Below are 21925 nucleotides of genomic sequence, written 5' to 3' on the forward strand. Positions count from 1 at the left end.
CCCGAAGTTTCACCCCCAATAAAACTCTTTTTTTTTTTTTTTTTTTATTTTTTGCCCCCAAAGCCCCAGTAGATAGTTGTATGTCACTGCTGCACACCCTTCTAGTTGCCGTATGTGGGACTTGGCCCCAGGATGGACAGAGAAGCGGTGCCTCGATGCGCACCCGGGATCCGAACCCGGGCCGCCAGCATCGCAGCGCGCGCACTTAACCACCAAGCCACAGGGCCGGCCCATCCCCAATAAAACTCTTAACTTTGCCACAGACTTTGCCAGGGCATCCACGCTAAGACAAGTGGGGCTCTAGTTCAAGGGAATGTTCTGGCTCGAGCTGTCAGCACGTAGACCAAGGGAGTGAGCATAGAGGGAGGATAAGAGCCCCTAGACCACGCCCTGGGGCCACTACAGCTTCAAGGTCACAGGTGGGACAAGAGGAAGGAACCAGAACAGGGTGACAAGAAAGAGCCCGTGAAGTAGGAGGAACTCGAGGAGAGGGTGACATCAGAAGCATTTCCAGAAAGGTGGGGAGGGCAGTGTCTGAACTGCCCCTGGACTAAGGGGAGCAGTGACTTGGGACAGCTGGAGCGGAAGTGGGGTCAAGAGTGGAGGTTTGTTTTTAAGAGAAGAAAGCGTAGCATGTTGGGGTGCTAACGCAAATGATCAAGTAAAAGGATGATGCACGAGACAGAGGGCCAACTGTCGCTGACAGGTGAGAGGTGACGGGATTGGACCCACAGTGTGAGGGACTTGACGCAAGACTGGTGGGCAGCACCTCTGGCGACACCTCCCCTGGGATGGGTTCTGTCAGGCATCACCTTTTGTCCACGTGGATGGCACGGCAGGGACCTGAGTTTGAATCCCAGCTCTTTCTGTGATCCAAGAACTCAACTGGCCTGCCTATATTTACCATCTGAACAATGGGGTAATAACAGTCCCTACCTCCACAGGTCCTTGTGACCCGCTGGGCACTGTCAACGCCCAAAAAATGCAGACTTTTCTTATCAATGCTCTAGGCAGAAACACAGGAGTCATCCAGGCCCCTGCCAGGCTGGCCTGGAAGGAACATGATGGAAGGGACCCTGTCTGATGGGAGGCTGGGGGATGTGTGGAAGAGACCCAGCAGGGGCCAGGAGCTGCTAGGCCCCAGCTTAACCAAACTCCCATCTCTGATGCTTCTTCCCACCCTTCGGCCCCAAACTGAATATGTCAGCCACAAGTCAGTCCGGGAGACCCAGGAGTGTGGATGGCTCAGTGAGCGCCCTCGGAATGACAACATCAGGCCACAGGAAAGGAGCAGATACCCCAACTCCCACCCATGCTGGCCTGTGGGCTCTGCCAGCCTGGACAAGTGCTCCTGGGGGCAGAAGCCATCCTCTTTCTCTGTCAGGGAGGCTGGAACCCTCTGAAGAAGAAGCCAGGGTGCAGTGGGGGTTCATGGGAAAGGCCCCAGTATCCTATATCCGGTCTACCGGGGACCAGGGCCAGGGAGCCTGGTTCCCCTTCCCTGAAGGCTGAGGGGAAGATGCTGGAGCCCTTAGTTTCCGGTTACCCCCTTACACACTCACGAAAGGGCCTTGCTCAGAGGAGCGGGGTCAGGTTCATCTGTCCGTCCGCCTGGCTTCAGCAAAGGCTGAGCCCACTATCCGCCTGCCCTGTTGACTCCTGACTACCTGTGAGGGACAGTGGGGGATCCAGTCCTTTGCCCTTGCCCCCTGAAGAGGACCTGGCGGGTGGTCTCCACCCTGACCCTGGTCGTGCACGTGAGAGTGAGGGGTAGAAGGTGGGCGGGGCGGAGGGAGGAGAGGGCTCCAGCCCCGCGCGCGTGGACCAGTGGGGGGGCGCGGGCTCGGCCCCGCCCGGCGCGCCCCCGCCACGGCCGGCGCGCGCTCCCGGGAGGCGGCAGCCGCAGCGGCAGCACCAGCAGCATCGGCAGCAGCCCTGGGCGACCTCGAGCGGGGCCGGCGGACGGACAGACCGACAGAGGGCGCCGGGGGCGCGCGGCCCGCCCGGGCCAGCCATGGAGGGAGCCTCGTTCGGCGCGGGTCGCGCGGGGGCCGCTCTGGACCCCGTGAGCTTCGCGCGCCGGCCTCAGACCCTGTTGCGGGTCGCGTCCTGGGTGAGTGGCCCCGGCCCCGGCCCTAGCCCTAGCCCTAGCCCCAGCCCCCGCCCCAGTACCCGATCCCGCCTCGCCTCCCTCGTCCCTCCCCGCAGCCCCTCGCCCCTCGCCCCTCGCCCCCATCCTCTCTTTGCCGGCCCCTCCCCCGCCGGCCGCAGGTTAGGGTGACGTCACCCGGCTGGGCGCGCCCACCTGCGGGCGGGGGAGGGGCTGGCGGCGACAGCCGGGGACCTTGAGAGGTCAGCGCCCGCCGCCCCCCATCCCCCAATTCCTCCTTAGGTGTAACTCAATCCCCTTGTTCAGCCATTGCTCTCTTTTTCCTGTTCTCACGACCTGGAAGCGGGCACAGGGGTGGAGCCGGGATTCGCGGAGGGGCTTGGGCACTCAGCCTCAGCGCGAGGAGGGGGCTACGGGAGCCGAAAGGATCAGGCAGAGCCTCCCCCTGCTTCTCACACACACACAGCCTCCAGGCTCCTTCGAAGGGAGCTGGTCCTTCCCAGGCTCCCCAGTTGCAACTGTGAGTTGGGGGGATGCTCTGGGATCACCCTGGGTGGGGCAGCCGGAAGGGCCTCTGCACTGAGAGGGCTTCCTGGAGGTGGTGTGAGAGGGACAGATTTGGGGACAGCCTAGCCTACTGTACGGGGCATCCCTAGGCCCAGTGCTCCTCCCACCCCTCCAGGCAGTGGAGATGGGAGGTGGGGTGCTGAGTTTGGGGTTTTGTCCAGCCGGTCGCGGCTGATACCGGCTGCACCTAGTCAGCCGTCCTTGACGAGGGTGGTGCACCAGCTTTCCTGGTGGAGTGACTGGCCAGCCCCGGGAGTAGGAACCCTACGTTCTTGAACGGTCCCAGCTCTGGTCCAACTTGTGGACCACTCTAGGGGGACATGTCCATGTCCTGCGCCTTGGTTTCCCTCCTCCCTCGGTCTCTAGGAACCTGGACAGGAAAGGAGAAAAAATTGAAACTGGAGGGTCTTTTTTAGAAATATAAGGCTGCCCAGAGCTAAAAGAGCAGCATCTGGTTTAAAATGACCGTGGTTCATCTCCTACCTGCCTTCCAGCCCTACCAGGCCCAGGGTGCTGACGTTTGACTGAACCCCAGAGGTCATTGGTGTCACCTTTTGAGCCCAAACACGTATAGTCATGTGGGACCGTCATCCTTTAAGTGCCCACCAAGTGCAGGACACTGGGTGGGCATTATTTTTCTTTCCCCAACACCCCATGAGCTTTGCCTGTTAATACAGTTGGCATGCTAGGAAACAGGGCTGCACATTTCCCAAATGCTGAGGGCGGGTTCCACACAGGGCCTGGCTGTCCCTCCACTGCCCCTCTACCCTCCAGCCCCTCTTTCCTGGCTCCACACCTCCTTACCCTAGCCCTACTGGCTCAATCCTGGGAATCACTGGTTCAGGTGAAGGCTCTTGTTCGTTCCCACACTCTAGCGTGGGCTGACACCACGGGCCCTGTGAGGTGCGGAGGACGCAGCTTGAATGTCAGCCTCAGCTCTTAAAAGCCATGTGACCCTGGACAAGTCACTTCACCTGCTGGAGCCCCAATTTCCCCATCTGTGAAGGGAATAAGAACAGTGCCACATGTGGTTTTTTTGGGAGAATTCTTATGAGGGAACGCATGTAAAGTAGTAGTTGTAAGCACAGTGCTTGGGCATAGTAGAGTCTCACTAAATGGTACACGTTGTCTGTAATCACTAAATACCTGAAGGAGGTATGAAGGGAGGCGTGCCCGAAGACCACCCCCAGAGATGGGCCCTGTGCTGCAGAGGAACGCAGGGACAGGCCCGAGGGCATGGGCCCTCGCGGTGGGCAACAGGCCTCGGCTGGGAGAAGGGCCACCGCGGGGCGCTGAGCACTGCCCCCCGCCTTGCAGGTGTTCTCCATCGCCGTCTTTGGGCCCATTATCAACGAGGGGTACGTGAACTCCGACAGCGGCCCCGAGCTGCGCTGCGTCTTCAACGGGAACGCAGGCGCCTGCCGCTTCGGCGTCGCGCTTGGCCTCGGGGCCTTCCTCGCCTGTGCCGCCTTCCTACTGCTCGACATGCGCTTCCAGCAGATCAGCAGCGTCCGCGACCGCCGCCGCGCGGTGCTGCTCGACCTGGGCTTCTCAGGTGGGCGTGGCCGGGTAGCGAGGGGGCGGGGCCTGGCAGGTAAGGGGCTTCGCGAGGGGGCGGGGGCCGGTCCGGGAGGGGCGGGGCCAGGCCGGAGGGAGGGCGTTGTGATTGTCAGGTGAGTGGAGCGGGCCAGGAGCGGGCGAGTGGGGCTTGCTCTGGCCGCAGTGCGGCGCAGCCCAGCGATGGGCGGGGCCCTCATGCGGCGGGACGCCCCTTCCCAGCGTGGTTGGGCCGGGTGGGTGCTGCTTCCGCTGCCGCGCCTCCTGACCCACCCACCCGCCCGCTCGCTCATACAGGGCTCTGGTCCTTCCTGTGGTTCGTGGGCTTCTGCTTCCTCACCAACCAGTGGCAGCGCACGGCGCCCGGGCCGGGCACGACGCAAGCGGGAGACGCGGCGCGGGCCGCCATTGCCTTCAGCTTCTTCTCCATCCTCAGCTGGGTGAGTGTGGTCGGCTGGGCCAGGGGCGGGGCCGGCACAGGGTCGATCCTGGCTAACCCCAGGCTCCCCCTTAGGTGGCGCTCACCGTGAAGGCCCTGCAGCGGTTCCGCCTGGGTACCGACATGTCTCTCTTTGCCACCGAACAGCTGGGCGCCGGGACGTGCCAGGCCTATCCCGGTTACCCAGTGGGCAGCGGCGTGGAGGGCACCGAGACTTACCAGAGCCCGCCCTTCACCGAGACCCTGGACACAAGCCCCAAAGGGTACCAGGTGCCTGCCTACTAGTGGCTGGCAGGCCTGGACCAGGGCTCGAAGGCCACCCCACCAATGCAGGGCCCAAAATCTCCTGGGACCTCCCTTGGGTCCTCCTGGCCCAGTGCCAGGGACAGAGGGGATGGCCACTATGGGCCATCTGGGTCCAAGAGAGGGTAGCCCCCAGGGTGCCTGGGCTGCCTCCGCAAGTTCCGCGTCCCCTTAGTCCCCGGCCCTGGGCCGGAGGTCCTGAGGAGGGGACAGCACAACCCTGGGTGTGTGTCCTCTAGCCTCTAGTGGACCAGCTTGGGCAGGTCCTCTCATGAGCCAGCCAACCTGGGGCTCATGTGTTCACTCTGGGGTCAGGGATCCTGTGGTCCTCCATGGCCAGGTGCAGGAGCTGCCTTTGCCCTCACCCCCACCCCTTGGCCTGGGGAACATGGCCACTGTTCCCCATCCTGTGTCCCTGTGGGTAGTGACGGTCCTTGCTCCTGTCGTGGTGGCTCACCTGTAGGGCCACGTGCTCTGTCTGGAGCCTCCCTCCATTCCCTCTCACAGGCTCAGAGTAGTCTGGGTCTGTCAATGTTGTGATTGTGATCAAGTCTTCAGGTTTCACCTCCTAGTCTCCCACAAGCAGCCCCTCTGTCTGTGGCCCCTGTTCCCGCCCCTACCTGCCTTGGCCCAGGCCCCTGCCCAGGTGTGAGCAGTTCTGGCCAGGAAGGCACAACATGCCTATAGGCCTGGGCACCAGCCCTTCAGTAAAACCTCCCTTGCCTAAGGGAGGCTTAGGACACCTGGGTGCCTGGCAAGACAAGCCCCTCACAGGAGAGTGGCCTAGAGGCTCCATCTGCCCACAGTGCCCCAGAGATGGCCATTCCGTGCAAGCCCCTTTATGTTGGCTTCCTGGACCAGTCCCTCAACTCCCCACCCTGCACCCCATCTTAAGGCCCAGCCCAAGGTTGGGGTTCCTCTGCGTAGCTGACTACTCATGCATTGCTCAAAGCTGGCTTTTCACATTATGTCAATACCAAATGCGGTTGCCACATTTCATTCTTACAGACGCCTCCCTCTGGAGTTGCAGTTGAGTGGCAACCCTGTACATTGTAGCATAGACTAATTATGTGTGGATATTTAAGTGAACATGTTTACAATTTTTGTATATATGGATCTCTCCTTTCCTCTTCTGAAAGAACAATCTGTGATTGTGTATTTTCAGTGTCCCATGTTCTAACTGCAACTTCTTTACAATAAAGACTGTAAATGAGTTTACTGTGGCCCAGATGCTCTTGGAATCATTTCTACCCCTGCCCCTCCAGGTATCAGGGGTTTTGATCTGAAAGACACAGGGCTCAGAATCTAGGACAGTGCAGGGAGGCGGACGCCAGGCTGATACCCACATTCTGGGAGCCCCAGGTCCACAGCCCCCACCACACATCATGCTGGTCTAGAACTGGGCTGCTCAGAGCAGGCTCTCTGAAATGCTGGGGAAGACCCCTATCTCTTATCCTTTTTATAATACCAGGAGTACTAAGTATTTCTTCTTGTCGGAGCGTATCTTTAGTAGTTCTTTCATCAGTCTGTGGACGTAAACCTTGAGTCTTTGTATTACTCCCACGTTCTTTTTTTTTTTTTTTTAAAGATTTTATTTATTTATTTTTTTCCCCCCAAAGCCCCAGTAGATAGTTGTGTGTCATAGCTGCACATTCTTCTAGTTGCTGTATGTGGGACTCAGCTTCAGCATGGCCGGAGAAGCGGTGCCTTGGTGCACGCCTGGGATCCGAACCCAGGCCACCAGCAGTGGAGCGCACGCACTTAACCGCTAAGCCACGAGGCCGGCCTACTCCCACGTTCTTGCAAGACAGTTTTCCTTAGAACTTTGAAGCTATTTCTCTATTATCTTTTAGGGTCCTGTACTGCTGATGAGACTGGTGATCACAGTATGATTTGCAATCCTTTGTAGATGATCTGTTTTTTTTTTTTGGTAATAATTTTAGGACTTTTTTCTCTTTAAGTCCTGTTGTGGGGGCTGGCCCCGTGGCATAGCGGTTAAGTGCATGCGCTGCACTGCTGGCAGCCAGGGTTCGGCTTACTGGCGCGCACCGACGTACCACTTGTCAGGCCATGCTGTGGCGGCATCCCACATAAAGTGGAGGTAGATGGGCACGGATGTTAGCTCAGGACCAGTCTTCCTCAGCAAAAAGAGGAGGATTGGCATGAATGTTAGCTTAGGGCTGATCTTCCTCACAAAAAAAAAAGTTCTGTTGTATCTAGATGTGGCTTTTTAAAAACTTATCCTGCTCAGTGCTTGTCTGTCTTTCTTCAGCGCTGGGAAAAGCAGTCTGAATTTCTCCACATGTTCCCCTGCTCTCACCACCTTCTGCTCCTGGGACCCCCATCAGGGGTACCATGCAGCTTCCAGATCCACATTCCACAGCCGACTCCCCTGATTTCCCCAGCTTGCTCTTGTTGACTTTTGAACCCATCTATTGGAATTTTTATCACACTTTTTCTTTCTAAGATTTCTAATTGGTTAATATATCTCCTGGTTGAGTGAAGCACAGTTAAGAACCATCTGTGCAGCTGGATGCTAGCTTTGCCACGTTGAAGCTTGGTCATCTTGGGATAGTCTTGTCTCTGCCTCAGGTTCCCCTTCTGTAAAAGGAGGAGAATAGTTCCTATCACATGGTGGGGGGTGAAGGTTAATGTTAACACGAGGAAAGACTCAGAGCAGCACTTGTCACACAAGAAGCGCTGTTTTAAGTGTTGCCTATTATTATGGTTCTTGCTTCTTTAGGAATAGCTATTTTCAGTGTCGTTAATGAGATATCCCATTTTCCAGATTACCGTTCTGTGGGGTTGGTTGTGCTCAGATCTGCAAAGACGGCATCAGCTATGAGGGGCTTATTGTGTATGGTGAGGAATACAGGTGGCCTCTGTGCAGCCCGATGGAGGGTGAAGAGGGTGAAGACTCTCGTCTTCTAGTGGGCCCTGAGCACGGCCATCACCCAGGGACATGCTCCAGACCCAGCTGCAGGCAGGCAGGCAGCACCGTCCAATCCTCAGCTTTGGGCATGCAGTGCCAAGGCAGCCGTGCAGCTCTGGCCTGGCCCCTTCATCACCATGGTTACCCTATTCTGCTTCTTCTAGAAAGACATCTGTTTTTTCTCATCTAAGGACATTTCATTTGCCTTATGTGGCTATGTCTATTTTGTCACGCGCTGCATAACGACGTTTCAGTCAACAACGGACCGCATAAACGACGGTGGTCCCATAAGATCAGCACCATAGAGCCTGGGTGTGTGGTGGGCTGAGCCATCTAGGTTGTGTAAGCGCACTCTGTGATGTTCGCACAATGACGGAATCGCCTAACGACATGTCTCTTAGGATGTATTCCTGTCCTTAAGCGACATATGACTTATGATTTCAATGTGTTTGGTCTCCCAAAATACTAGATCCAAATAATTAAACAAATTATTTTCTTACAGTATTTCAGATATGCCCTCCAGTGTTTCTAAATTGTTCTTGTTGGAGTTTAGTAGCTCTTTCACCAGTCTACGGATGTAGACCATGAGTCTGTATGACTCCCACATTCTGGAAGGATAGTTTTACTTGGTGCACAAGCATAGCTCAAGCATGGCTGTGTCTATTCCTGGAAGGCTTGGGCAGTGCCAGACCTCCAGGACCCGGGCCCACGGCTGGCTGCTGAAAAGCTTCCTGTGAGCAAAGCCCCACTGGCCAGCTCTCCTCACAGGCCTTCCTCCACCCTATTGCACACTGGCCAACCGCCGAGCTGTAGCGTCTGACAACTCTCAGAGTCCCCCTGGCTGCAGGGTGACCTCAGAAGGCAGAGAAGCTCAGAACACCAGCTCTGTGCATTACTGCAAAATAAATTTATTTGAAGATAAACTTATAAAAGGTCAGAGGCAATTTGAGATCCCAGATTCAGCTTGTTTTGTAAAAAGATTCAACTTCAAGTAGCACAATTTCGTCTCTGCTTTTAATCCTGAACATTCTTGAATCACGAAACAGTCAACTGTTTACACAACACACTCAACATCTGACTCCAGCGCCAGTGGACCCACAGCTTCCAGCTCGAGGGCCGCGGTGCTACTGCCCTCAGGCTGAGGAGGTCCCGGATCAGGCCTCTGGGGCCACTGGCTCTGACATCATGGACAGGTCCTGGCATCCTGGCCCTTCCGTCCCCTGGCACCTTCCAAAAGCATGAGAGTACAAACCAACACCGGCCCACTGCTGAGGCAGGGGTCTCTGCCCAGTTCCCAGGAGGAAACCAAATGGACTCCTGCATGACGGTATGCTGGCAGGGCAGGGTGGCCGGGCCAGGAGCCTGAGCAGGCGGCCTCACCAGGGCCTTACCTGGCTGCCTGGCAGCCCAGGAGGAGGAGGAAGGAGAAAGGAGGCTCATGGGTGTGGCAGCTTCTGCCCACACTGGTGGGAGCTACGTGAGGATCCTGGCAATGGCTTGTAGGGAGGGGAAGTCGTCGTCCCGAGCAGCGTGCAGCGCCTGGTGGCTGCTGACGTCGCCATGCGCGAGCACCTGCTGGCAGGTGGGGCACACGCAGCAGTCCAGGCCCGCCTGCCGGGTGCTGGTCTGCCATGCGCTCTTCTTGTTCTTCTTGGCCTTGGTGCCGGGAGGCCTCTCGCGGCCTTGGAAGTCTGTGTGTGCGGACAGCAGCTCCTGCTGCTTGATCGTGTCGGGCAGGAGCACCAGCAGCTCGTTGAAGATCTTCTGGAAGTTCTCCCCGAGCAGGTCCCGGCAGCTCTTGTAATAATGGGCTGCGGAGATCACGCCCTGCCACCCAGAGCCAGACCCAGTCATACCTGGCCCAGGCCTGGGCCCCAACTGGTCAGCCTGGCCCCCCATACTCCCGCCCGCCTGACCTGTCTGAACTCCCCCGAGTGGCTCTTGAACTTGCTGAAGCGGGCCTCATCACTCTGCAGGAAGTCCTTGATGGACTGGATGAGCTGCAGGTTCCTCTCCCGGAAGTTCTCAGGGACCAAGTAGGCCCGTGGCGCAGGGGTCAGCCTGGGTTTGGGGGTCGAGAGATGGGGAGGGGTGGCCCAAGGTGAAGGCACTCGCCCCCGGTCCCCAGGAGCGTGAGACCGGGTGGCCCACCCACACTTACGCTTTCGTGGTGGTGGTAGTACTGGGGACGCAGGCCGAGTGGGGGCTGGGCAGGAGGCCAGAGAAGCCAGGGGGCGGTTTGCTGATGGGAGGCACCAAACCTGGTGGAGGTGGTGGCGGAGTGCCCTTCAGGAGCACCACAGTGTTGAAGCCTGCACAGGTGGCATGGCAAGACTCAGAACGTGGCCCTCATTGGCTGCGCACAGCCAGGCCTCAGTCCCCTGCTTCCCACAGGTTGCCCAGCTCACCCGGGTCAGGTTCCGTTCCTAGGCCCCTCTCAAAGCAGACCCAGTGCCTAATGATGCCAAAAGCCAGCACTCTCGCTGTGCTCCCTCGTGGCAAATCCTGGCCTAAGTCACCTCAAGTGCCCCCATCTTGAGAGGGCACTAGGATTGCCCTGTTTTATAGGCAGGAAAGGGACGCGGAGAGGTTAAGTGGCAGACTGAGGTCACACTGCTCACAGATGGTGGCACCTGCATCCAGACTTGGCCGCTAGGCTTCCGAGACAGCTGGAAACCACGGCAGAGGCTTACCTCTCCCTGCCTGCAGGCTTGTGACTGCCCCGCACCACACAACCTCGTGCTGTATTCCTCTCAGGCCCAGAGGCTCTAGCCTGAGTCTGCTACCCCAGCCCCTTCCCAGACACGCAAAAGCAGGCCTGAGCCAGGCACACGTACCTGGGGGAGGGGGCATCCTGGGTGGGCAGGGGCCGCTGAGCGCTGGGAAGTCTTCCTGGGGCGTGGGGCAGGGGAGGGGCCCCAGGGGCCGTGGAAGCCCAGGGGGTTCCTTGGGAGTGCTCCGAGCTGGGGCCGGCCCCTCTGTGTGTCCATTGACAATGACAGCAACTGGCCCCTCAGCTCTGCCGGTGGGGGCCGTGGGGGCCTGCTCAGCCCCAAGGGGCCCGTCTTTGTCAGGGGGCAGTGGCGGGGGTGACGTGGCACCTGGCTTCTCGGCGCCCGCTTTCTTCTTCTTGCCAGCCTTGGTGGAGGTCTGGGTGGAGGCCAGCGCCAGCAGGGAGGAGACGGCGACTGTTGTGGGCACGCTGCGTAGCTCCTGAGCAGTGCGGCCGGCACGGCTATCCTCCTCCCCATCCTCCTCCTCCTCCGTGGGGGGTGGCCCACCCTTCTTGCCACCCTTGCTACCCTTCCCAGCCTTCCTGGGAGGCTGGCTGCCCCCACCAGCAGCCTGGGCCCCTAGAGTGGGATGTGCCACCTTCTTGCTACCACTGCTGTTCCAAGCAGAGATGAGGCTGGTGGGGGCAGTGGTGGGCTTGGAGGCGGAGGACACCAGGGCAGGGAAGTCGTCCTCCTGGAAGGTGCTCTTGCCCCTGGAGGGAACAGGGTACGCCAGTGCCAGCCCCACAGGGCCCAGGGCTGCCATCACAGAACAAGAGGAGGGAGTGGAGGCGCAGAGACTGGGGAAGTCTTCATCCTTGAGCTCCGAAGTCGGGGGCGGGAGGGTGCTGAGTCCAGGGAGGGGAAAGGGGTCAGCAGCCTGCCAGGCTGGCCTGCCCCACACCCACCCTCCAGAGGAATCCCGCACCCTCACCCCAGTTCATGCATACGTGTACCTGGGAGGTGTGGCCCCTGTGGCCGGGCTGGTTGCTGAGAAGGCCTCTTGGCTTACAGGACCATTTGCCGAGGCTTCCTTGGGGCCTACAAGACACGAAAGGACTCTGTCAGGGCCGACCAACGTTGAGGGGTGGGAACACGCCCTTTGGGGTGACCAGGAAGGGTGCGGGTTCTTGTCGACCTCGAGGGTGGGGGACCTGCCAGTCCCGGGCACCTTGCTGGTCAGGAACCTGCCTCTCACCTCCCAGGCAGCTTCTAGGCCTGGGCAGAGCTGCCTGCAGACAGGGTATGCTCACCTGGGCCTTCACCTTGAGACCGAGGTGGGCGCCGGGGGCCACGGGGCTCCTCGGGGCCCCGTGCCCCTACCTCGTCCTTCTTGGGTCTGCTGCCCTCCTCTCGGTCCTCACTCCTACGTGCCTCCTGCTGCTGCTGCTGAGCAGCCACCGACGCCCGGATGGCAGCCGCCACTTCTCGGTCCTCTTCTTCCCTGGGAAGGGGAGGCCTTCAGGCTGGGCAAGGCCCAACACTATAGCAGTGTGCAGGGTGAGAGGCCCAGGAGGGTCCCTGCCCCTGGTAAGCCTGGACACCAGGAGGCTGCCAGGAGCCAGGTGTGGGGCCTGCAGAGCTGGTGCTGGCCCAGCCTCACTGGTCAGGAGAGGGCACTGTGGAGGTAGCGGGACACGATGGCCTGCCAGCCTCAGGCTGTGGCTCCCTGGGCAGCACCTAGGCCCAGCGCTCTGGGAGAGCATCTGGGGTCTGCCCCCTGCCTGAGTGTGTGCCTGCTGCACCGGCGCTTCAGGGCACAACTTCTCTGAACCCCCAAGTGCCGTAGACCCCTCTCACCCACCCCAACCTGCAGGGTCCTGGTGTTGCTGGCTGAAACTAGAAGGAAGAGGAAACTTCTGCTCGCTGAGGGCACTGAGCAGACCCTGCTGTGGTTCCCAGGACACCAGATGCCAGAAGGCCAAAGTCCCCTGAGCCGTGCCTGTTCCCAGCCCAGCTGCCGGCCACTGCCACCGCCTCGGCTGGTGCCAGGAGAATGTCAGCAGCATGCAAATCCTCCCACCTCTTGTACCTCCAGCTTCCTCGGCGGCTCTGCTGGGCTCCGCGACCGCTGGCCCGGCCCACGCGGCCCTGGCGGTTGTACCTGTCCACCTCCTCGTAGTCCTCGCCACTGACGACCCCTGCGGCCAGCACACAGCCTGTCACAGGCCCAGGTCAGACCAAGGCCAGTGCTCTGGCTTCGACAGCAGCAGTCATGAGCCAAGGAGACGGGCTTAGTTACCTCACGGGGTCCACGCCAGCCCCAGGCCTGCACGGCCTGGGCACCAGGTCAGAGCAAGAAGTGGGCTGAGGGAGGGGCCCGGGCCGGTGGGACCACATAGAGCAGGTGCTCAGTAATGCTCCTGACCCAGGAACCAGCCAGAGCAAAGAGCACCCTGTAGTCACATTGTGCTCCAGCGCTCGAGGCTCGTCTGATGGGCAAAGAGACACAGGCTCAACAGGTGTGTCTCTTGTCCCCACTGACGTGAGGGGTCAGATCAGACCTGGGTCTGAGCCTCCAGAGCAGAGCGCCACAACGTGAGCCTGGCAGGGGGAGCGCCAGCTGGAGGCCTTGCTCACCCTCGTTCCTGCGGGAGTGCCGTGGCGCGTAGCTGAACTGCAGGTCGATCTGGCGGTTCTGGCGGGCCTCGGCACGGCTCCGGCTGTGGCAGGCTGTCCTGTGGGCCTTGAGGTCAATCTCGGTGCGGAAGGCATGGGTGAACTGCTCGGTGCTGCAGCGGCCCTCCTCACATAGGAAGTGCTTCTCCCGGAAGTGCTCGCGCAGGTAAGCGTAGTCGCTGGCAGGGGCCGAGTGTCATTAGGAGCCATCAGCCCCACAACCCCGGCTAGCAGCCTGTGCCCAGCCTGCTGTGGGTATCCCGAGGGCCCGCTGTGCCGCCTGCACCCACCTGTAGTAGTCCTGGGCCCCGTCCGAGTCACAGAAGTGGCAGAAGTAGTGGTCGCGGCGGAGGTGCTTGAGCAGCTCGTCATTGTCCAGGTAGCGCTCATCGCAGAACTTACAGAGCGGGTGCCCGCGGTGCGACGTGTCATCGGGGTCCCCCTGCATGCGGTGCCGCGCCAGGTCCTTGCGTGAGTACCACTTGCGCTCATACGTGAAGATCTGCAGGGAATGAGGGGCTGGGCACAGAGTGAGGGCTCCCAGGCCTCCCAGCCCTTCCCACTGCCCAGCAATAGAAAAGGATCCCGAGGGCACCTGTTCTGCCCCAGAGGCCCCAGACACCAGGAGCGCCTCCCTGCCTAGGCTGTGTGCAGCCTGATTGCCACCCCCAGGGCTCTGTGAGGCAGAGAGCTGAGGGGACGCTTGGGGGCTCTGGGGGTGGGGTGCAGGCTATCCAGGGTCAGAGGCAGCACCAAGCCCCTCACAGCTGTTTGGCTGAGGCCCCCCCATACCTCCCTCTTTACAGGGCCTGGCCACCATCTCCCTCTGCCCAGGGCTCTGCCTGGGTCCCCGAGAGCCGCAGGTGGGTGCTGTGGGGGTGGGACACACCTTGAGGTGTTTGAGGCACAGCTTGCAGCAGAAGAGCTCGTGCTGCTTCCGCATGTGCTGCTCCAGGTCCCCAAAGAGACCGAAAGGTGGCAGCTCAGGGCAGCGGGGGCACTCGTGCTGCAGCAGCTGCCTGGGGAGACACCAAGAGCCCCCACAGGGACTCAGCATTGCCATCCAGAGCAAGCACTGGCGCCTCCTCATGGCCCCTGCAGACGTGGGAGCAGGAGCCAGGAGGACAGCACTCTCACCCATGCCCTCCATCGCTTCGACCACTGAGTCAGATGGTGCTGGGCCCAGGGCCACAGGATGGGGTGGGTCCACGATCCAGGAAACTAACCCTGTGTCAGGTGGACATGATGACTGAGGCCAGACAGGTGGCTGGGGTGAAAAGCCCAGGTTCTAACAGAGCTGAGGGGCCACCTCTCACCTGGAAGATGAGGACTACCCTCATGACACTGTACCCCTGTATGGGATTTTCCCGCTATGGGCCAAGAGCCTCACTTGCAAGAGCTTGCATGTTATACCAGGAGTGCTTTCCCTGAATTCACCCCCTATGCCCCATCTCTATCACCACCCCAGGAGGGGTACTGTGAGCGTCCCCCGTTACAGGAGAGGAAACCGAGGACAGGAACCCAGCTCCCTGGCCCTGATGTTTGTGCCACACCAAGGGCCCCCACCCACCTGACAGTTATGAGGAGCACAGGAGGTGATGTGGATGCACCCATCCCCACCACAAAGTGCCCACAGATGCAGGCTGGCTGCAGACCCTCGGAATCCCAGGCTAAGGATTCCTCTCTCACCTGTACAAGGCAAACACTTTCCCGTCAGCAAAGTAGATGTCATACTTCTTCTCGTGCTGCAGCTGGTGGATGGGGATGGTGGCAAAGGCAGGAAGCTTCTTCCCAAAGACCACCTGGAACCGAAAGTGAGAGGGACTGGTGAGCAGGGCCATGGACGCCCACTGGAGGACGCTATCAGGCTGAGAAGAAAAGAAGGCATTCAGGGCCTGGAGGCCCGAGGCAGGCCCCAGCAGGCAGTGCCCTCTGCCACCCTGGGCCAGCCCAGGCTTCTTTACTGGCAGCCACCCACCAGGGGTTGCTGGGACAGAGATGCAACACCCGGCCTCACCACCAGGGGGTGGCTGACTCCCCACTCATCCACAGCCAAACCTGCACCAGCAGACGGACGGAAGCCACCCTGGGGGCAGTGACCCCCAGGGGCAGTGACAGGGACCAAGCGGCCCTGCAAACCAGTGCTTAATCACAGAGATGTTGAGCACAGGATGGCTTTCACAAGGAGAGGGGAGAGACACAGTCCAAGCAGCAGCTAAGGAAATAACAAACACTGACACGCCAGGACAAGTCAGGTGACCATGCGTCAAGGCCGGGCCACCCTCCAGCCACCCATGATGTTTCCATGATGCCACAGGAGAGGGGCTCCCCCACAGGACTCAGTCACGGCCTCCGGCCTTTCTCAGCCAGCTTCTTGCCTGTTAACCGGGCTGTCTGGGGGTGCCTGACGAGTTGGTGTGCCTCAGCAGGGGCTGGACTCGGAAACCTCTGAGCCTGGCTGTTCTCAGGGGTCTCCGCCCTTCCAGGTAAGGCCTGCTGGGCCTGGGGCCTGCTCTGCCCCTCCACAAACCCCGGCACTGGACGATGACAGGCTCCTGCCCCAACATGGCACCCAGGGCCCTCTTACAGGTTCAGGCCTCCCCTCTGAACCAGCAAGGGCACTGTGCCCTTGTCCTCCAGCCCTTCTCTATGGCCCCCACTCTCCTCCCTCAGATCAAGACCACACCGGCCCATCTCCTCCTCTCCTTTCCCCTTCCCGCTCCGCCACTGTCCTCCTAGCCTGGAGCTGGTCACTTGCCTCAGCTCAGAGCCCTCACCAGCACACCTGGGGGGACATCCTCACCTTGGGAAAGGTCATATCAAGGTCATCCCTGTTATGTTTAGGATCGGCCAGGGAAGATGTCTGGGATCAGAATGGTCATGAAGTTGGGAAAGTGCAGGACTGGCCGGGGAGAGTGGGTGATCACACTGTCCCCCTGCAGCAGGGTGGTTCAAACTGGTTCCCTGGGCGGGGATCTGAGGGAGGAGCCGGAGAGCTCAGCCTCCACTTCCGAGGACATGGTGGGGGAGAGCAGCGCAGCTGACACCCAAGCCTGCTCCCACGGGAGCCCAGGGGAGGCATCAGGGTCCGGCCACACCCATCCTGGGGGCCCAGTGGGGGTGAGTAGCACCCCAACAGGTCTTTCTTCCCTTTGCTATCATGTCTGGTGAGGCTGGGCAGGATGAACATGGCCACCCACCACTGCCCCCTGCCACATGCTGAGCTCAGATGGGCGCCTCATCCCAGCTGCACTCCCATGACAGGTCTTCATAGGGGAGTCATGGCTCCACCTCCAAAGGGTCACTCTCCACACCCCCCACTCTCACTTTCTCCCCAGGCCTCACCGGCCTCTTCCCATGGAATCTGCCCTCCAAGGGCAAGCCCATGCCCAGCCCTGCCTTCCAACCACTCCCAAGGGTGCCTTTCCAGCCCAGACCCCAGTTCCTACTGCCTCCTGCCTGGGGATAGGTGCCCGCAGTGAAGGGTCGTGAGCTGCTGAGGAGGCTGCTGGAAGAGCACGGAGCACAGGTCCCTCATGGAACTAGCTGCCTGGATGTGGCACCCTAGCTCCGCTGAGCAACACAGGCAGCAGATCTGGGAGCCCCAGCATCTGCCTGCAAGCGAACCTCCGAGGCTGCCAAAAAGCATCCGAGTCCAATAGACTGGGCGGTGGAACGACTTCCTTCCCCAGGGGAAACCTGTGCTGGGACACCACCATCACCACCACCAGCCCTGCTCAGGTGCCCTCCTTTCAAAGGTCTGCTCTGGTCCACCATGGGTGGTGTCTCCTCTGGCTGCAGGCACCCTTGCCGTGGACAGAGGTGGCGCATGGGTCTCAAGAACCAGCGCCTGGCTGCTGGGGTGGGGTGTGTGTCCCTCTTGAGCCGTCTGGTGGGGCAACCCAGTCTGGGCACACCTGAGCCAGGCCAGGAGAAGGAGGACACTGGGTTGGCTCAGGAAGGGCCTGGAACCACAGGAAGAGGCTTGGGAAAAAGGCTTAGAAAAGGAAAGTGGTCATGGGCATGCAGGCTCAAAGCTGGATTTGCTTGAGAATGAGGGTGAGCGGGTTTGGCGCCAGGGGGCTACCTGTCCCTCCCAGACAGGCCAAGACCAGGACTGGGACCCCCAGGCCTGTACCAGAGGCCAGCGATGAGCAGATGATGGGATGACAGGGCAGCCTGTGTCCCTGACCCCAGCAGAGGGTGAGGCAAGTGGTAAGACCAAGTGGCAAGACCAAGTGGCTGGACCAAGATGAGGGTGTGATAGCCTGGCCAGGGACGGGCCGGAACCCACCAGGGATCCAACCAGTGTGGCCCGGGACCCACCTACCCTGGTGATCACCCTGATGGGACAGGGTCACAGGTCTGAGGACAGAGGCACAGGCCAGGCCTAGACACTGGAGGATGGCCCTTGTGGGCCAGCACAGGGAGGCACTCAGTCAAGGTGTAGGAACTAACCATCAAACGGAACTGGCCTGTTCCACACAGCATCTTAGCATGCTTTCCTCCCAATTTTTTACACACTCAGCCCCATAAGGGAGGGCAGAGCAGAGACAGTGTTCACAGACTGGGGGTCGCCGTGGGATTTTTGAGCAGGTATGGGACACAGGACGTACTCAGAGAACCGTGCAGGACTCAGCAGGGGAACAGGAAGGGCTAGGATGGAGCTGCAAGTCCAAGAGTCAGAGGGAAGCAGGATGAATGGAGACATGCACCATCTCCTCAAACTTCCCAGGACACCCTCCTGCTGCCCAGCAATGCGGGGCAGGCCTGAGAGGAAGGCCAGGCTTGGCCATGGGCACTCGATGTCAAACCACACCCCAGCTGGAACCTGCTGACAGCTCATGTCAACACCCCCTTGCCACAGAGCACTCGGAGGGTGTGGGCGCCACAATAAGAGAGAGGCCAGGGGGCCAGCCCCATGGCATAGCAGTTAAGTGCGCGCGCTCCGCCGCTGGTGGCCCGGGGATCATAGGTTCGGATCCCGGGCGCGCGCCGACGCACTGCTTGTCAGGCTATGCTGTGGCGGCATCCCACATAAAGTGGAGGAAGATGGGCACGGGTGTTAGCTCAGGGCCAGTCTTCCTCAGCAAAAAGAGGAGGATTGGCATGGATGTTAGCTCAGGGCTGATCTTCCTCACCAAAAAAAAAAAAAAATAGGCCAGATACTGACTATAGTAGCCATACACAGGGGTCTGCTCACTTTCTGAGTGAGACCTGCAGCGCCCAGGGCTGGGGCCTCTGCAGCACCTTCCTTCCTGGAAGGAAGCTACAGGTGTGCTGGGAAACCTGGCCGTTCAAGAGTTATATCACGCCATGAAAAACTGACCGGCAAGGCAGGCTCTGGCAAAGCTGGGAGGTGCCATCTGAGTAAGCCACAGGCCCAAGGTTTTCCCAACTGTTCGCACACCCCAGATCTCTCCCAGGTCCAGGTCTGTCTCTGTCCACCCCATTACAGACTAACAGCATCTCCAAGTGTCTTTTTTTCCAACACAGCACAGAGTAGGTGCCCACAGAGTGCTCATGGGATTACAGCATCTCCTTGGATCCTTTAACATAAAGGTCTACTTTAAAAAATGAAAAAATCTATTCCTCAACAATGCCATTCCTGGGTCACTTCTAGGAAGAAGAAAGTCAGATTCTCTAGCAGATGTCAGTCACCAGCCCAAGCTTTCCATGAACAAACCAGGGGAATTTCACAATGTTGGAAGCAAACAGATCTCAAAGCACTGCAAACCAAAGGAGCTCCAGCGAGGCCCTCCCAGCCAGCAGCTAGCGTTGCGGAGAGAGTGGGGGAAAGCTCCAGGCGCCCTCTGACCCCTCCAGGGCCTCCAAGTCTGGGACAGATCAGAAATGTTCCCCCTTCACTCTGGAGCTGAGCCCCCCCAGTCAGAACCTGCAAGAAGGAGGAAAACTTAATAACACTTTTATCCCTACCCGCCAAGAATCCTGAGGAGACCTCAGTGGTTCTGCCTTCCCTCTGGTGGGCAGGTCCGAGTACCACCTCCACCCGATAGATGAAAACGCCAGTCTCAGAAGGAGTTTGCTCCGGGTCACCCAGGGGAGCCCAGAAACATAGCTGGGCTGGAAATGCCCAGTTTGACCCTCTGCTTCCAGGATAGATTGCCTCTGGACATGCCCCCCTGCCCTGTCTCCTTCAACCGAATGGAGACCTCTGAGGATTAAACTCCCAAAGACCAGCAGATTAAACTCCCAAAGACCAGCAGGTCGAGGAGTTCTTGTTCTGACCATGCCTCTTTCTATAGACCAGGAGGAATTCTCGGGATGCAGGAGGAAAGTCCCCAGGCTCTGTCCCCACAGGGACCGATCTCTCTTCCTCCCAGCTCCCCCACCTCCTGCTTCCCGGCTCCAGATGCCCCACAGTCTGCCCCACGGTCGGGACCCGACCCCGGGCGGCCCCGCCAGGCCTCTTTTTTGGAAGTGGGCGCCGCCAGGCCCGCAGCCGGACACCAGGAAGGCAAAGTCCCTTTCCGGCCGCCGGGTGCCCCGCCGCCCCGTGCCCGCCCCGCCCGGCCGCGTCCCGTGCCCGCCCCGGCGCCCCAAACGCGCGGCCCTGCCGGCACAGCGCACCTGGCGCAGTTCCTCGCGGCACACGGCGCAGTAGCGCTGCTCGCACAGCACCCGCATCTTGGTGGAGCAGCGGTAGCACACCGGGTGGTCGCAGCGGCCCAGCGCCGTAGCCTCCAGGTCGCCGCAGCACAGCACGCAGCTCCCTCCGCCCCGCTCGGGCGCCGCCGTCGCAGCCTCCAGGGCCGCGCGCCGCCCCTCCGTGCCCGCCGCCACCGCTGCCGCCGCCATGGTCCGGGCTCCGGCCCCCTCCCGGCCGGCGCGGCGCGGCGCGGCGCGGCCTGGCTCCCGGCGGGCCCGCCCCTTCCGGGACTACGTCACCGCCCCGCCCAGCAACGGGCCCGCCTGGCGGAAGTGCACGCTCGATTTCCGGCCCAGCGAGGGGTCGGCCAGAGCGGTGCTGCCGGCATGGGGCGCTCTAGGTGGAGCGGACAGCTCGGAGATCCGGTGCCGCCGGCTCGCTAGACTCGCCAGGTGGCCAGCTAGGGGTTCTCATCTCAACGGACCTTAGTCTCGGGCCGGCCGTCTCCTCCTGGGACTCCATCCCGGGGGTTCCATCGAGTCGGGTTGCCAGCCGGATGAAACACAAGACCCCCACTTAAATTTGAATTTCAGAGGAACAACGAATAACAATTTAGTAAAAGTATGGCACATCAATATTTGGGGCATACTTACACTAAAACATTATTCGTTGTTCCTCTGAAATTCAAATTTAACTGGACAACCTGTATTTGTATTTGCTAAATATCACAACCACGTTAGGAACCCAAAATCTCCCTCCAGCCCAGACCTCTCTCTCTCATATTTGGAATACACGGGCCTAGTCACCAGGCAATGTCCCCCGCCACCGCCAAATAAGAATTTTTCACAAATCCGTATCAGAAGAGACAATACATGGTAACATCCATCTTTGAGTCAGGAGCTACCTCCCCCAATCCTGATAGAATAGTCAGGCAGGGAACACGTCCTCTTCATGGCTGGACACACCCAGCTGAGCTCAGGGACTTGGCCCAGAGAAGCATCAGGGCAGGTTTGTTGAATGGATGGTGGTGAGTCCTGGAGCTTCAGGCCTCTGCAGGTGTGGGGAGCCTCGTCCCTACCTTGTGGGACCAGGCACATTCCATATCTCTCTTCTGCCATCAAGGGAGGCCAGTACAAACTCGAACCCTTCTAGAAAAGAGGCAGTGTGTTGCGGGGGAATGAGCCTGGACTTTAGAATCAGACAGAAGTGGGCTCAAGTCAGACAGCAATGGACTTGAAACCCTAGTCCAGCCACTTATTTCTGGTGACCTTGGTCAGCTCACTGAGCCCTTAGCTTCCTCATTTGCAGAACAGGGATCATCATACCATTAAACCTGGTGGAGGGGGCCGGCCTGGTGGTGCAGCAGTTAAGTGGGCATGCTCCACTTCCACAGCCCAGGGTCCACAGGTTCGGATCCCGGGCACACACCAACGCACCGCTTGTCAAGCCATGCTGTGGCAGATCTCCCATATAAAACGGAGGAAGATGGGCATGGATGTTAGCCCAGGGCCAATCTTGCTCAGCAAAAAAAAAAAAAAAAAAAAACCTGGTGGACAGGCTGCATGCAGATGTCATCTCAGCCTCACAAAACCCCACTGAAAGGACAGTCAAGGAATAAAAGACTATTAATCCACAAGCACAAAGAGAACGAGAGGGGAGGAAGCAGCTGGTGAAAGATGTAAACAAATTTTGGAATGACAGAAGATGGAGGGTGACTCATTTTCCAAAGCATCCTTAAGACCTTTGGGAGAACCCTGAAGAGAAGTCTCACAGAACCAGAGGGCAGGCTGAGGCAGAGGACTGAAGACAGGAGTGCATGGAAGTCCATGCATCGAACTGAGGGGGCTGGGCCCTCCCCACCTGCCCTGATCCCTGTGTCCAATCTACCCCCAACTTACCCTCAGTAGGAGACTGCAGGATTTTCCCCTGGAGAAACGACCAGCTCCAGAGAAAAGATCTTCCGACCCCATTTGGGAATGAAAAGCCATCCTGCTGCCCAGCCACCCTAGAGTGA

At 59.6% G+C, this 21925-nt stretch overlaps 2 protein-coding genes across 5 annotated transcripts; one reads left to right on the forward strand and one right to left on the reverse strand.

The window, feature by feature from the left end:
* Positions 1-1920: 1920 nt before the first annotated feature.
* SYNGR3 (synaptogyrin 3) lies at positions 1921-6199 on the forward strand. Its single transcript, XM_004438178.3, has 4 exons — positions 1921-2113; positions 3995-4232; positions 4532-4674; positions 4749-6199. The coding sequence occupies exons 1-4, from the start codon at positions 2015-2017 to the stop codon at positions 4956-4958; spliced, it is 690 nt and encodes a 229-aa protein (XP_004438235.1). The 5' UTR covers positions 1921-2014; the 3' UTR covers positions 4959-6199.
* A 2597-nt stretch (positions 6200-8796) lies between these two features.
* On the reverse strand, positions 8797-20135 carry ZNF598 (zinc finger protein 598, E3 ubiquitin ligase). 4 transcript variants are annotated; one of them, XM_087449395.1, is made up of 13 exons: positions 19893-19984; positions 18631-19197; positions 14991-15103; positions 14191-14320; positions 13592-13803; positions 13263-13480; positions 12706-12823; positions 11936-12126; positions 11639-11723; positions 10746-11530; positions 10070-10220; positions 9825-9969; positions 8797-9735 (listed from the first exon to the last, which is right to left on the reverse strand). In XM_087449395.1, exons 4-13 carry the CDS (start codon positions 14242-14244, stop codon positions 9382-9384), a joined length of 2313 nt encoding a protein of 770 aa, XP_087305521.1. In that variant the 5' UTR covers positions 14245-14320; positions 14991-15103; positions 18631-19197; positions 19893-19984; the 3' UTR covers positions 8797-9381. The 4 variants fall into 4 exon arrangements, with proteins under 4 accessions (XP_087305521.1, XP_087305520.1, XP_014648892.2 ...); XM_087449394.1 differs by lacking the exon at positions 18631-19197 and having other exon boundaries at positions 12715-12823; positions 19893-20135; XM_014793406.2 differs by lacking the exon at positions 18631-19197 and having other exon boundaries at positions 19893-20135.
* Positions 20136-21925: the final 1790 nt, after the last annotated feature.

Source organism: Ceratotherium simum, chromosome 26, assembly GCF_057802395.1.
Source record: "Ceratotherium simum simum isolate JZ-2026a chromosome 26, ASM5780239v1, whole genome shotgun sequence".
Classification (NCBI taxonomy): Eukaryota; Metazoa; Chordata; class Mammalia; order Perissodactyla; family Rhinocerotidae; genus Ceratotherium; species Ceratotherium simum.